General features: G+C 36.5%; 1 protein-coding gene across 1 annotated transcript in view; it reads right to left on the reverse strand.

Annotated features, from left to right (window-relative positions):
* Nucleotides 1–7,262: 7,262 nt before the first annotated feature.
* Nucleotides 7,263–16,511, reverse strand: part of LOC107674044 (potassium channel subfamily K member 2-like) — a 20,496-nt gene continuing 11,247 nt past the window's right edge. The window contains exons 4-7 of the mRNA XM_016467904.1: nucleotides 15,048–15,208; nucleotides 13,123–13,309; nucleotides 12,825–12,964; nucleotides 7,263–8,269 (exon numbers count right to left, since the gene is read on the reverse strand). Of these exons, the coding sequence (XP_016323390.1) occupies nucleotides 7,946–8,269; nucleotides 12,825–12,964; nucleotides 13,123–13,309; nucleotides 15,048–15,208 (812 nt within the window). The 3' untranslated portion in view covers nucleotides 7,263–7,945. The remainder of the gene's footprint in view (nucleotides 8,270–12,824; nucleotides 12,965–13,122; nucleotides 13,310–15,047; nucleotides 15,209–16,511) is intronic.

The raw sequence follows: 16,511 nt of genomic DNA on the forward strand, positions 1-16,511 counted from the left end.
AAATTAAACAGTTGCAAGGAATGATTAATTAACTGAAAGTCAGACAAGGAGGTCTGTACCTAAAACTATCTGTTAGCATTCTCATTCTCATCTCAATGACACTTGCATGGATGGCGCAGGACCCCAGAGAAGTGTGTGATGGGAAATCATCTTTATTCACAGGGACTCAGTGCTGCTGCCAGATTATTTTGAGCCACTCACCTGAGCTATAAATGCCATGTGAATGATCAATCTATGCAGGAAACCAGTACTACAGACAGGGAAAACATGAGTCTACTTTACACTATTAAAATCCCACCAAATAAAAATACCAAAGTATTAACAAATGTGATATATATATATATATACATATACACATACTGTATGTAGTATTATGTATATGTGTGTGTGTGTGTGTGTGTGTGTGTGCACGCTTCAATGAATGCAGCACATTAATATAGAACCATGACTAAACCAACTGTGACCTGTGCATTACACAATTTTAATGCACACCTTCCAGCCAATCAGAATTCATACAAATCATATAAATGAAAATATTATGCAATGCAATGTGATACTAAATGAATGACCACAATAAGGTATGCAGATATGTTTTAAAAATCCTGTGTGGAGCCAGATAGGAGCACTAATGCCCTTCTGGTTTCTGTCAGCAAAAAATGGAAATTAGTGCCAATGATAAGTAGAGCATGATAAAGATGATGAGCATATTCTCACTGTTCTGACTGGTGTGAACAGCCCTTCAGTACACTATGCATGAGCTGCTCTTTTCTTTTCTGTCTCCGATCCCACTGTCTCTGCAGCATCAGTGGGTTGAGCAGCACAAACAGAACCCTGTCAGAAAGTGCTGCTGGACTGGGACAGACATTTCTTCTCCCAGTCATTTCACAATGTTATTTGAGGTCAGCTGGGTTACATTCAGGATCTTTTTTTTTATGTAGTCATCCTGCTGAATAGACACAAACTGAAAGCACAATGATTGCACATTAAAAAAATGTTTCATAACAGTATAATTAATAAACAGGAAGTTCCTATAGACAGGAAGGCGGCTGTTATTCTAGTCACGTTGATGAATGTGTAGATGATTAGAGATGATTAGCTTAGATTTTCTCAGTCAACCAGCCTCACCTGAAAGATTAATACCTTGTCAACTAGCTTAACCAGCTAATATGTTTCTGGTAAACATGATGGCTATGCTCCTTAATCAGCACCAAACCAACACTAAACTGGTAATTATGCTTATTTAAACTCTATTTTTTAGCTTCCAGAATTTTCCAATGTTTTTAAATCAGCAAAAGATAAATAAAAAAAGAATAAATAAATAAAATTGTATTAAATAATTCTATTAAATATCTTTAAATAATAATTTAAATAAACAAAAACAACAACAATAATACTAACAAAATATTAATATTTATAATCAAAACAAAACAACTACTACAACAATAATAGTGTTATTTAAAAAGAAAAAGAAAAATATATTTTTTATATTATTTTGTTAAAAATATATTACATTTTGAAATCAGCAAATAAGTAAATATATATAAAATAAAAAAGTAATGTATTAAATAGAATTAAATAATAATATTTATTTATTTTTTAAATAATAATTAAGATAAACTAAATATAATTTTTTTTTATAATAACAGACCAGTTATCAACAACAACAATAACAAGACAAAGAAGAAGAAAAAGATTGTTATATAAAAGGAAAAAATAAGTAGTTTTGTATTTTATGTTTCGGTAGCAGATCTATTATCACAGTGGCTTTCCACTGTTTGCATGAAAGCAGTGTGTGAATGTTTTGCTTTCTCATCAGACATCACCTTTTGGGAAAGGGAGCTGTGTGTGTTTACAGTATGTGAAGAAGTGTGTCGCCTGGCTGTCACTCAGACTCTGGATTAACTGACAGTGGAGGTCTGCTGCATCATGGGAAGCCACTGTACAGGCTGTCTGCCTCAATGGGCCGCTCAGCTCCCTTGAGAACCGAACAATCAACGGGGTTCTAGTGGGAGCTGCTGTAACTCAGCATTCTCAGGGCTCTCATTAAGAGAACCGCTCATGAATAGAAGAGGAAAAAATTAATATTTGATTTTTTGTGTGTGTTTTATCAATCAAAACTGTGTGTGTAAAGGGTTTCTGAATTTTATTAGGTTATAATGTTGCTGATGTCAAAGTTTAAAGGGCAGATGATATGAAATCAGTAGTTAATGGGAAAAAAGGTGACTATTAATAGCATTTATCAAGTTGAAAGCTATGAAGTCTGATATTGAAAATATCAGGGGAATATCAAAAAGCAGAAAAAAAAGAGTATAGAAAGAGTATAAAAAAAAGAGTTCTGGCATGAAACTCTAGATGGCGAAGTCCGATAGGTCTAGCTCAATCTGACCTGGCGACATCATTGTCACATGGCAGCTGATTGGTTCTCTCCTGTATCATAGCCAATGAGCTTACTGCTCAATATTCAAATACCTGGTTTTTGTTTGCTGTAGCAGTTTGCAGCGCACTTCAGAGCATCCTAAATCAACATCTAAGATAAGTGAATGCTCTTTTAATCCATATCGCTGTGTATATTTGCGTGGTCTGCCTAATTGAATACAAAATGAGCAACCGTAAACAAGTTAAACTAAGTGTCATGTTAGCAGTTTGCATTGTATGCAGCAGCATTTAGCATCTGTGTTTATACAGCTGGAGCTTGTATTCGCTCTGAGGACACGTTAATAGTAACGAATATGAAAACAGGTTAAATGAAATAAGCATTCTTGTGTATGCATTTCAACTGAGGTTCTCCATATATATTGGCGTAATCTCAATGTTCACGTTCGTTATTTCTAAGGTCGATGTTTTCATCGTGATGAGTGTATGGTTGATTTCAGTTGCACGCAGCGTCAGAAGCACGTGCTTATCACAGTCATTTCAACGATAGTGTTGCGGGAGAAGGGAATTAAGAGTTATCGCTATGGTTGTTGCAGTTCCGAGTGAACTGTGCACTGTAACTCTGATAACTTATCTACACGAGAGAGTAAAATGACATGCATCGGCTAACTTTGTCCATCTCATCATTGCACGAACACGAATTAACGAGCTGTTATGCTGCCGCTGGGACTGATGAAGTGTAGAAAGTAACAGCAGATATTAAATGACTAAATTATGATATTTGCTCAGGTGGATGCTGGGGTCATATCTATCGGATTGCAACGTAAATCAATTTTGTTGATTAACATTACACATATGGCGCTTTTCCACTGCTTGGTACGACTTGGCTCGGTTTGCGTGTCCACTGCAGTTTAGTATCACTTTAGAGTGGGCGGGATTATTCACGTCGTTATAGTTGCGCCGCTGCTACTGCCGCGACTCCTGAAAAACTTTTTCATTCCGCGTCGCCCCATCAAGCTCTCGCTGGATCCGCTCCTCTGCTATCAACGGAGGAACGTCTGTACTTCCTCAACAGACAACGAAACAGCCATTTTTTGGTTGTTAAAAAAGGTGCGCTCGTTCAAAACAGTTTGTGGCGCAAGTTTAGTGACGCAGGTAGTGGCGATTCTCTCCGGCCAATCAGTGATCAGCAGAGTTTACATGTCACGTTTTGGTAATGGTACGGTTCACTTGGAACCTCAACCGAGGTGGTACTAAAAAAAGTACCAGGTACTGTACCCAGTGGAAAACCCCCCAAAAGTGAACCGTACCGAGCCATACCATGCCGAACCATGAAGTGGAAAAGCGCGAATAGTGTGCGTCTAATTAGAGTTAAGCCAGTCAGCGTGGTAGCCCAGGCACACATAGTCGTAGGCCACTATTGTTAAACCGGTCGGCGTGGTAGCCAAGGCTTACATAGTCCTAGGCCCTTATTGTTAAGCCGGTCGGCGTGGTAGCCCAGGCACACATAGATAGTAATACATGCGGTTCACGTGGCTCTTCGGAGCAACAGCAGTACAAATGTCTTGGTGATAGATCTGCTTTGTGGGGGGTGTCTTGTCTTTCCTTGTCTGTTCATCTTCATGTGTGTGGATACATGAATGTAGTTCCGCATTGATTGTTCTGCAGTAACATCAAAGACCTGGGCACAAGAGAACCCCTCGGAGGTGTCCCACTGCTGCTGCATGGAAATATCCACACTTCAGACTCGAGGCTTTTTGCAGTGTGCAGAGTGCAGGCTCAGAGGTTTGGCCAGGGAATCAATGCTCAACTGGAATGTAATATCATTTCTGTGATGGGTTAAAAAAATGTTGTGTTAATTGGATCTTGAATTGTTGTTTTGTGGGGCTGCCTACAGCTTAATCAAGTCTTGTAAATACAAATAAAAGTTCTTCCCGCCCTCATGACCCAAGACTGCTACATTTTTTTTGTCAGCAAATGCACCATGGTAACAGTTAAAAATAGAACAGTACAATAGCAGCAGAACAGACCGGTTAACAAAAGGTAGAAGGTAGAGAGAACAACGTTGTGTAGAAAGCCAGCAATTCATCTACATGCATCCCTTTCCTTCCAGTGCCAAAAAGGAATGTAAATCACACTGATATGAACAGATTATTTGTTTTGTTAAAACATGCATCAATTTCTGTATTTACACATGAAATAAAGACTATTTTATATGTTATAAAATAATATAATAATATTGGGAGCAAATTGCCTGTTGAGACAGTTTTAATTTTACCAGCTTTTTCAGTCAGTGTTTATTAAATATTATGACATTTAGTTCTTTGCATGCATCTAAATTATAAATGAGAAAAAAAACAGACGGATGGACAGACGGACGGATGGATAGATAGATAGATAGATAGATAGACAGATAAGATCAGTAAGTCTCGGATGTGTTGAAAGTTGGAGTTGTTCAAGTTCACACAGGTTGTGTGTTTACAGATATAAAGTCTGGTGTTTTTTTTTCAGGATGTCCTCTGATCAAACTAGTGGCATAGCAGGAGGATTTAATGAGTGGAAATGTTCTTTCACACTGTGGCTCTTGTATTCTTTGGACGCTCAGACATGCTTACATAATATCTGCTCATGCTTGAAGTGCAGAGTCCTGATTGGTTCTTGATGACGGCAAGATTTACCATCAGCTTCCGACTGTATCAGCGACCGAGATCAGGATCTGTGAGTGAGTATGTGTGCCACTTGTTTACGCTAGCATTGCTCTTTCCCACAAGGACCCGATCCAGTCCAGTTTCCCACAAATACCTGATCTAAAGGTCTTCAATTCAGGAACAAAATAATTTTCTAAAAGTGCCAATTTTACTAGACAGTGATTTGGAAAAACACCCTCAATCACCTGAAGAATAATAATATGGTTTGTTTATTCTGCTTATTTAAAGGCAAAGCACCGAGATGTAAAACTGTAGAAACACCACAATGCTCAGGAAATGCTCATAAAAATGCTGCTGAAAAATACAAAGATATTAGCATAACAACAACAATCCAAGTGTAACATCAAGACTTTTAGCAGTTTTCAAGAAACGTTATCTTAAGTGGTGAAGACAGCAAAGGCAAGATGAACATACTGTTATTACAGTAAGTATGGCACTGCTCCTCTGACAATCAGCTGACAAATCAAATGCGTTAAAATCTAGGCAAGAAAATTGTGAAAAATATTTTTGATTTTCCAGTTTCTCAATATTCTTAAACCAGAAATTATCATCACAATGAAATGCATATATCTTGTTTGAATAAACCGCATTTCAACATTGAAAAAGTGTAATGAACTGGATGTTTAGCTGGTGTTGAAAATCTTTCCATTCATACTTATCATTGTAAACCTAATAATACACTACGAGGAGATGCTACAGGCAATGTTTCAGTTTACGTGTCAAAAATAAAGCTTTTTCAATTAAAGAAAAAGAAAGCTAAAGGTTTTATGCACCTGATGATTTTGTTTTCTCTGTCAGTCTGCTGAGGGTTGTCATATGCAGGCTATTTGTCTGGGCTCTATTATTATTGTATATTATCCACTTAGCATTGACACAAAACCTACATGCTTTAGACAGAACATTCATGGTCATTCCTCCTGTACATTTAGTCCTCAGAGCATCACTTAATGGCAAATATATGCTATTATTAAAAACATTTGACAAAATAGTTGCTTATGACAAAATAAATTGTAACTGAACAGTCTGAAAAGTCATAGCTTTATCTCAAGCGGTGATAAAACACTTATCTTTGGCCATTCTTCTGTTCATCAGCTTCCACAGTCATCAAGTGACATTTGGCTTTAAAGTATGTGAATTTAAAGGAAAAGTTCATCTAAAAGTAAAATTCTGTCATCATTTATTCACACTAATGCCATTCTAAACCATAAGACTTTCGTGACTAAATCTTAAAACAATTCACTGAAAAAATCCAGATCTAAAGAACGATTTGTTGTGTTACACTGAAGAAAGTCATGTAACGTTAGTTATGTTAGAATCATTGAGATACTATTATAGTTTTTATTTTTATATTTTCCATTTTAATTTTAACGATTACTTATTTTTTTGTGTTTTTGTCATTTTCAGTAGTTTTGGCAGCATGTTATATTAGGGAACACTATTCTAACTATAGCAAGTTGCTTATTAGCATGCATATTACTAGCATATTGGCTGTTTATTAGTACTTATAAAGCACATATTAAAGCCTTATTCTACATGACCATATTCTAGGTCCCTTAACTCTACCCATTACCTAAACATAACCACTACAAACAACTACCTTACTTACTATCAATAAGCAGCAAATTAGGAGTTTATTGAGGGAAAACTCTTAGTTAATAGTGAATGTGTTCCCTGATCAAAAATGTTTTTTTTTTATTCATTTTTATTTCAGTTTTAGTTTTAATTATTTTAGTAAATGCTATTAAACTAAATTAAAGTGACATGCTGCCTGTCAAATAGTTAAAATAAGTTAACTATATATATATATATATATATAGATGTATATTATTTTATTTTATTTCAGTTAACATTTATTTTATTTCAAGAATTTAAAATGTTTTTAATGGTTTTAGTTTTAGTTTCAGTTTTAGTTAACTATTATAACACTGGTTTGGAACAACATAATGTTGAGTTAATGATGCCAGAAAGTAATTTTTGGTTGAGCTATCGCTTTAAACCATGTGCAGGTTAAGGCAAATATAACTGCCATACAATGTTACAAGATTTATGCTAGAAATATGTTTATAAATTGCATTAATACACAACTTTATTTATTCAGCAGTCAATGAAAGATTAATGATTGTGTATTGATCATATTTCCAATTATGACCAATTCTATCAAAAAACTTTCATTTGCTTACAGAATCATGCTATGCACATCACATCTAAAATTATGCAATGAAACAAGCTGAGATGCTTCCACTCCAACACTGTTTCATGCCTTTTCGGTCACAGCTGCATTTAAACAGAATGTGTATGTGGATTTAAAAAAAAAATAAATCGAATGTGCTAATACAAGATATAAACTAAACTGGTGAAGCACCAGTCACAGCTCTGTCAATATCATAAACGCTCAGCCATTCTTGCCTGATACCCTGTAATAGTTTTTGAACAGACACTCACACATGCTGGGTTTGGGATACGCATCCAAAAACCAATTAGGTTTGCCAGTGTTTGGATAAGATTGGTGGTTCATTCTCAAAAAAACAACAACAATACATTTCTCAGTATCAGTGTAGCAGCTTCTGGGAAGTCTATTCCTGGCGATTTTAAGGCACAAATATGATTCACTGGATAATAAAAGCAGCTGTCTTGTTTTGCTCAAGAATACAGACTTTATCAAACATCTTAATTCCTACGAAATGTATAAACAGATTCATTTGACTGGCACAAGGCATAAAGTCACCCTCTCACCAATTCTAGTACATCAGTACACATCCAGGAAAGATATGAACGCTTCTGATAAAGCTTTGTGAACAAACATAGTTGTAGACACAAATGTATCTTCCTGTTCGGTTATAGCATGTGCAGGAGAAGTTTGAGCTTTATTTGAGATGTTCAATGATGGATATCTCGCCGTGATCAAGACAGTCCGGAGTTAGACCGTTCAGGTACAGGCTGCCATTTTTGGTCAAGGTTGGGAGACCTTCTTTCTCAAGTTCATCTGTGAAGTTTACAGACAGGGTCCTCTTGCACGGCATCATGTCTTGACCTGGATTTTGGCCTAGCTCTGATGACAGCTTGCGCTTGATGTACGCTGCCCGCTGAAACTTGTCGTAAATGTCCACGCTCAGGCGGCGGCGTGTCTCTTTAAATTCCGCGGACACATTAGCTGTCCATTCTGCAGCGTGAGCGCGGAACTCTCCCACCTGGAACAGAAGGAATGTTCAGTGGGACCAAACGCCGTCAAGTGTCACATGTGTTTAGAAGCATTTAAGAGGTGCAAATCAGAACTTCAAAAATCTGTTTTCTGTGAAAATGTTTCAGCTCGAGGGAATGAGAAGCATGTGGGCTGATTCAGCCTCAATGCAACTGGGAGTGTTATAGAAAGTAATTCAGGCCTACTGCTATAAGACTGTACAGTTCATCCACCATGTGCAGAGATGCTATGGATCTTTAGGACCCCCTCATCCCAATCCATAGCTATTATTGGGCTTATCATGTGCAACTTAAAGGCACAATATGTAAGATTTTTTTATTAAAATATCCAAAAACCACTAGAACAGTGTTATATATTTTTCTTACTTGTGTACTTACTTACATTATCCCAAATGACCGCACAGAGTAGCATTATAACAGAACTTTCAAATGTATCTAGTTTCATAAAACAGCTTTTTTTCCCCCACATTCGCACGACCGGAAGGAGTGGAAGCGGTCGACTGTGGCATCATAAAAGCTCCGCTGCTTTCGAGCCGTGTCACGCACGTTCAGCGGCCTCGTTTCGCTTCGCCGGCTTTCAGCCTCACCTGCTTCATTCTACTACGTTAATAAATCAATAGCTCATCCATGAACATGATTTCTGCCCGAGTCCCGTCGGATTGCATCGGCTGTGGGGATGAAGACGACAACTCCCATGATTCCTCACTCAGTCACGGCATCATCAAACTACGCCTTTGTTTCTTTGTTTGTTTTGAATACGCGCCCTCTAGTGGCAAAACCCCCACATTCGCACGACCGGAAGGAGTGGAAGCGGTCGACTGTGGCATCATAAAAGCTCCGCTGCTTTCGAGCCGTGTCACGCTCGTTCAGCGGCCTCGTTTCGCTTCGCCGGCTTTCAGCCTCACCTGCTTCATTCTACTACGTTAATAAATCAATAGCTCATCCATGAACATGATTTCTGCCCGAGTCCCGTCGGATTGCATCGGCTGTGGGGATGAAGACGACAACTCCCATGATTCCACACTCCGTCACGGCATCATCAAACTATGCCTTTGTTTCTGTGTTTATTTTGAATACGCGCCCTCTAGTGGCGAACATTACATATTGTGCCTTTAAGTGTGTCTTATTCCTTTTTTAACTGTCTCTGGCTTTTACTGGTGTTCACAAAATGCATGTACAATAGTTTGGCATATTGTGTAAACTGTCATAGTGTTTGTGTTTATTCTTTCCAATTTTTGTGCATTTATTGTAATATATAGTATACTGTTTACATTGTTGTTTAGACAGACAGATGTTGAATAAATCAAAATAAAACAAAACTGTGATTTTACAAAGTATTATTACTGTTTAAAACAACTGTTTACTATTTTCATGATATTTTAAACTAAATGATATAGCTGTGATGGTTCCAGCCATTAGTCCAGTCAAGAGAATCTGCAAGGAAACCTGTTATATAATCCCTAAGAAATCATTCTAATGTGCTCATTTAGTACTCAAGACCCCTTTATTATTATTATTATTATCATACTTGAAAATGATTGTTCTGCCTAACAAAGGGTGGAAACAGCAGTACTGTGTCTTTTTCAGTAACTGAAGTATTTAGTACATTTGTGTTAGCAGGTCGCTGTACACTTTCAAGTCAAATGTTTGTTTAGAAATGGCCACATAACACAAACATGTTTTGGAAGCGCTGAACTATGGGAATCGCTGAGATGAAACCAGCTGAATATGTTTATAAACGGTTTGAATGCATAAGCTGCCAAGCTGTATTTTATTATTATAATTTTTTTTTTTTGCTGAAATGAGAGTTTGAATAAATACAGCATTTTTAATCCTAACCCTAACCTGCCCCTAAAAATAGAAAAAGCCGTTTGTAACATTATATATGTCATTTACAGTATTTTAGATCAATTTAAAGCATCCTAGATGAATAATACACTCTTTGTACAGTACAGTGTAATCATCTATCTGCTAATGCACTCCAATTTTAGAATCAGTAGTGTTCATTCCTACCTACCAAACCTCTAAAACGTACAGAAATTATACATTGTAAAACTCTTTAATGTTCTCAGCTGTGTGCTTGAAATTTTCCTGATGCACTACTACCAACTAGCACTGTAATTTATTCAGGAAGAAATAGTTCACTATATGAGCCTTGACAATATCAAGACGACTTGCATGGGTGGACTATGAAACAATGCCTCTCAAAACAGTAGTTGCAATAAGAAAAAAACAACTAATAAATGAGTAAAACTAATAAGAATATCAGATAAATGTAAACAAGGAACCTCTGCTTTCCTCTCTAATGAGGTCATTAGATGGTAAGTTGGCTCTCTACAGGACTCTTGAAAAGTTCTCATTTGAGAAGATTATTCCTGATGTAGAAGAAAATATGAGCGTGTACTACACAGCACCTTTACAGCATTTAAGAGACCCTGAAAGGTGATGTATTATGGATGAGAATCAGGTAGCAGAACTGGGTCATTCAGACCTTTCATTAACATTAATCCTGCACTGCACTTCCTTCTCCTCTATTTCTGTTGAGATGTGATAATGGACTTCAGTGTAAGACATTTTCAGGTTCAGATTTACAGTATTCTGCTGCTTCATACTGAGGCCTACATTCTCCTTTTTTTGTGAAAGACTTTCCTTGCATGTTCTTATAAGGGACAAATCACAACTCCTAAACATTAAAGTAATTATACTTTTGTGATACTGGAATAGAATGTCAGAAAATTGCACTTTTATGTTCTCATCAAAAAAGCACAAGAGGTCTGGAGAAAATGTCTCATTATGTGTTTCAGACAGAGCAAAGCTTCTATTCCAGCTAAATCAAGCACATAATTCTCCAAGCTGAAGCCTATTCACTTCATACACTGGAGTAAATGAAAGCTAAACACAGCGCTTAGCAGTGATTGGCTCCCGGCACACTGGAACTTTACACACTGTGAACTACATAGCAAACAAAGCCACAATAACATATAATGAACTCTGACATGACCTGGAACATTTTATACAGACCTCATAATTCATTTACAATGGTGCTGCTACATAAACTTTATAGAAATCAAAAATAAGCAATAAAAGTCAAATACCTCTTTTATATCGTTTAGAAATACAGCTCAGTATTTTGTTGGGGTACAGTTGTGATGGAAAACGTTGTGATGTAACTTCTTGGCAAACATTCATATGTACAGAAAAAGGTGCATTTATGTCTGAGTTGGGAATGCCCTAAATTTCCACATTTAATTCTTCAATTTGAATTTAGGTTGCAGACAGAATGCAGAATTGTTATCCAAATTTAAATCTGAGATTTCATTCCATATAGAATCAAAATGGAAATGAAATTCAGGAAATTAATATAACGGCCGTAAGTGCAGTTTTTAAATTGTATAACAAATCACTATAAATTACAAAATTTGGGGGTTGGTAAGACTTTTGCTCACCAAGACTGCATTTATTTGGTATTTATTTTTATTATCAAAGTTGAAAAAAGTGCGGCTTAATTTTTTTTGTACAAACTGATACTTTTTTTTTCCAGGATTCTTTGATGAATAGAATGTTCAAAACAACAGTATTTGTTTTGAATATAAATTTTTATAACATTATACTGTCGCTATTTGATTGATTTTGAATGCAACCTTGATATATATAAAGTATTAAGTTTGTATTATTTCTAAAATGATAAAAGTATTTATAAAAGTATAAAATTATATTGAATAAAATATATATTATTAAGTGAAAGTGAAGTGACATGTGGCCAAGTATGGTGACCCATACTCGGAATTAGTGCTCTGCATTTATCCCATCCAAAGTGCACACACACAGCACTGAACACACACACACCGTGAACAGCCATTTTTTGCTGCGGCGCCCGGGGAGCAGTTGGGGGTTCGGTGCCTTGCTCAAGGGCACTTCAGTCGTGGTATTGAAGGTGGGAGACTCCCCCCACCTACAATCCCTGCCGGTACGAGACTCGAACCCACAACCTTTGGGTTACGAGTCCGACTCTCTAACCATTAGGCCACGACTTCCCCATAATCACTTTTAAAGTGATTTAATTAATCACTTTTTCTTAAAGATTTGATTATATTTAAAATATTAAATTCACTCCAAACTTTTCCAAATGGAGGCAAATGGCATGATGTCAGCTTTAGGGATGTAAGATACCACTTCATTTCTTTTCTAACCAAGTGCAAAATAAATTTGAGCTTTTGCGTGATTTCTGAGGATAAATTGGTTAAATATATAATCAGTTTTAACATTTAATAGGCCTAAACTTCAAATGATCAGATTTCTGTTTTTTTTTTTTTATGTGTTAGTTCTAAACACAACCATTTTTTTAGGCTGGACAAATAAAACTCCCCTGTTGTGTGATTGTGTTGAATGTCTTTGAAGTGCAATCCAGTACATTCCTTTTCCAATTTATTTTCTAGGTCAACATCCTGTGGTTCACTAATTCAATTCACAGTCACACACACAATCATGTATTGAGAGGGAACCATTTCCCCAGTATTGCCTTAAAGCATATCAGCAAGCACATACCTCCTCTTTGGTCTTCTTGGAGATGACCCGAAGCCAGTCTCCAATCATACTGAGAACTGCAGCGAAGTAGGCAAGACCCACCAGGATCCAGAACCACACAATGGGCTTATAATAGTCCAAATACTCAATCTCAGAGCCTCCTGAATGAGATAAATGAACCCATATCAACCCACTGAACTCATGACTAAACTTGACTACTTCATGTTCGTGTTGTTTTTCTGGGCATTTATTCGCTTTCAAAAATGAACACAAGACCTTGAAATTGAAACTGAAGGAACAAAGTAGTGACTTCATTCACCTGCCACAAAGTCTCCAAATCCAATAGTGGTTAAAGTGATGACAACAAAGTAGATGGACTCCAGAGTGCTCCAGCCTTCAATGTGCTGGAAGATGAGGGCGGGAAGGGCCACAAACAGCAGGCACCCAAACAGGATGAACAGGACCGTGGATGTCACACGGATTTTAGTTTGGCTCACGTTCCATTTCTGAGAGGAAAAACAGGGGAGAAGGGAGGTAAGAATGCTGGCTTAAGCTCATTATAATCACTGTTGACAGACATCCAAAATACTCGACCAGACACTGTCTGAAAACATTCACTCTTATACAACGTCTGACATCTAGTATAGACTCACACATGAGAAATACAGAAAACAGAACGACATTACTGTTCAAGAGTATGGGGCTGGTAAGATTTTATTAAATCTCTTATGTTCACCAGGGCTGCATTTATTTGAAAAAATACAGCAATATTGTGGAGAATGATGTGATGAGAATGTTTTTTTTTTTTGACACATTTTAAAATGTAATTTATTCCTGTGATGGCAAAGATGACTGTATCAAATTATCACAAACAATTCTAATACTTGCTCTGATTTGGTGCTTATTTTCAGTGTCAGAGTTGTGCTGCTTAATATTTTTGTGATACTTTTTTTAGGATAATTTGATGAAAAGAAAGTTCAAAAAACAGTATTTATTTGAAACAGAAACCTTTTGAATCATTAGAAATGTGTTTACTTTCACAATGATCAACTGAATGTGTCCATGCTTAATAAAAGTATTACTATTATTATTATTAAGTTATTTCCCAATTGCCCGAAAATACCCAAATACACTGATGAATAATCCGCCTGGCTTAAGTATTAGCCTATAACTAGTTTAAATACCCTATGAAATAAAAGTGAGAGTTTTATGGGCTTTAATCATTGTGTTTTAGCTTTGAGAAACCCTATATGGTAGTGTACTCCAAAATGCTAAAAAAAAAAAAAAACATTTTTAGCAGATATAAACATTTAAAAAATAGGAACAGGAAATATAGATCATACAAAATGGACAAAGAAAACTGATGACTCATGCTGCACTACACAGAGTTTTGTCCAATCAAATGCTGCAACCAACCATTAGCATAAATGATCATTCATTATGTAACTAAAGGCCATAAAATGTAGAAATGTGTCAACACAGGACAGAAAGCTGCACTCAGTTTAGTAGAGTTTGAGAAATAAACACTTGCCCTGAAAATTATGTATTTTTCCTTTTAGCCTTCAAGAATTGTTTACTATGTGTTATACAAAAGAACAAGTGCACCAGCAATAAATAATTCACTATGCTGCATTGACTGCATTGAAAAACACTGTAATGTGTTCTTCATCGCACACGCAGAATTGTTCCGGCGCAAAAACACAAAAGCTCAGCAGAGAATAAAAGTGTGTATCTGCATCAAGTGTAAACAAGATGGCCGCCAGAGGCACTTAAGTAATTACATTGAATCATCAAATGTGACGGCACCACAGAACCAAGCCTTTCTGCAAAACAATCATTATTTTAGAGCCGCAGGAGATTTATTGAGAGGAGACAATATAGTACATTTCTGATTAAAGGGATTTGAGGAGCACAGACTGTTTTTCTAAATGAATGATATACTAATATTGTTTTAGATGTAATCTTTTGACTTGCCATAGTGGTAAATTCACATAACATTTGTATAAACATTTCACAGAACTGATCTAATCTATTGTTTTATCTTGAATAGCTATTTATACTGTTCAGATTAACATGTTAAAAATAACTGAAAATGTTTTTAATTTATTCCAAAATTTCTGATATTTTATAGGTAAAATATTGTACATGGATTAAAATTGTAGATTATAAAATGCATTAATGATGAATATCCTAATTTCGCTAGTTTTGCTAAATGATTTAAGCTAAATTTAATGAAACACTCACCACAAACATCTTTTCCACTTTGGCGATTCCTTTGCCAAATATGGTTCCCAGCTGATCGCCCACTCCAGCCAATAGGAACCCAAAGAGTGGGATCCCCAGGAGGGCATAGATAATGCAAACGATCCTGCCTCCTTCTGTGTGTGGAGAGACGTTTCCAAAGCCTGTAGAAACAGAAGTCATTCTGTCAGCAAGACTGATGATCCCAGGCATAATGTGTGGGTATAATCTGCCAAAATAAATAGGTAATACTTTGATTTCTGAAATATTATTTCAATGCTTCAAAAGCTTGAAAGATATTTTGTTCAGTCAAACAGATAATAAATGTTTGAATCATACTCCCCTAGTGCATTCAAAAGATCTTTATTCAATTTAGTGTGCAGACAGCTCTATGGGAATTTATGTTGGGACGCCTTATTTATCTGTCAGGAAATATTATGGCTGTATTATCCTGCCTACATGGAGAGTCTCCTAGTGAAGACTATTCAACGCCTAAATTTAGCTATAGCACAAGAGCAAAGCAGGTAAAATCATTACAGAAATGTAAATGCGATGAATGGAACGCAGTTAGAATGAATTTCACCTGCATGTGCAAATGCATTCATTTTAAAATGTGTTCAGGCCTCATGAAAACAGGAGGAATAAGTGCATTATGCAGATTGGGTAACAGTGAGGTTCGGTAAATTATACTTCCTATCAGATTTACCCATGAAATTGGCTTTTGTCTTGATTTAAACTCAATAAAAAAAAATCTTCAATCTTTGGGTTCACTTCAAGGGATTTTCTGGGTTCAGTACAAGTTAAGCTCAAACAACAGCACTTTTACAACTTTGTTGCCATGACAACATAATGCTGCAACTCTAAAAATACACAAGTTTTAACAGAAGATTTAATGCAAGTGTTTTTTATAAAATTATAACCTTCACATTTATGCTTCTAAATACTTCAAAAATTGCCTCCATTTATTTCCTTTGTAGCTGCCTCACTGTAACCTTAATTTTGGCATCTTTTAAAGGGGTCATATGATGCGATTTCAATTTTTCCTTTCTCTTTGGAGTGTTACAAGCTCTTGGTGCATAAAGAAGATCTGTAAAGTTGCAAAGACTAAAGTCTCAAATCCAAAGAGATATTCTTTATAAAAGTTAAGAGTCAACCACGCCTACCTAAAACGACTCGTTCTAACACGCCCCCACATTTCTACGTCACGATGTGGGAACGGCACATAATGCCGCCCAAATGTTCACGCAAAGAAAGAAGGCGTAACTCAAGCCCACCCGCCTCTTCTCACTCAAGCCCGCCGTGTGTTTCGTTGTGAAAGCTAAACTACTTTGTTTGGCCTTCCAAAAGAGGACACGACTAGAAATCAGTGGTTAAGTTGTATTTACAGCACTGTTCCCGAACAGTTCACCCCAAATATTCAGTTGTGTCCAGTGCATTTTATGGAGGACTGTTTCCTGATCCTGGTAG

The sequence above is a fragment of the Sinocyclocheilus anshuiensis genome, unplaced genomic scaffold, assembly GCF_001515605.1.
Source record: "Sinocyclocheilus anshuiensis isolate Anshui unplaced genomic scaffold, SAMN03320099.WGS_v1.1 scaffold544, whole genome shotgun sequence".
Classification (NCBI taxonomy): domain Eukaryota; kingdom Metazoa; phylum Chordata; class Actinopteri; order Cypriniformes; family Cyprinidae; genus Sinocyclocheilus; species Sinocyclocheilus anshuiensis.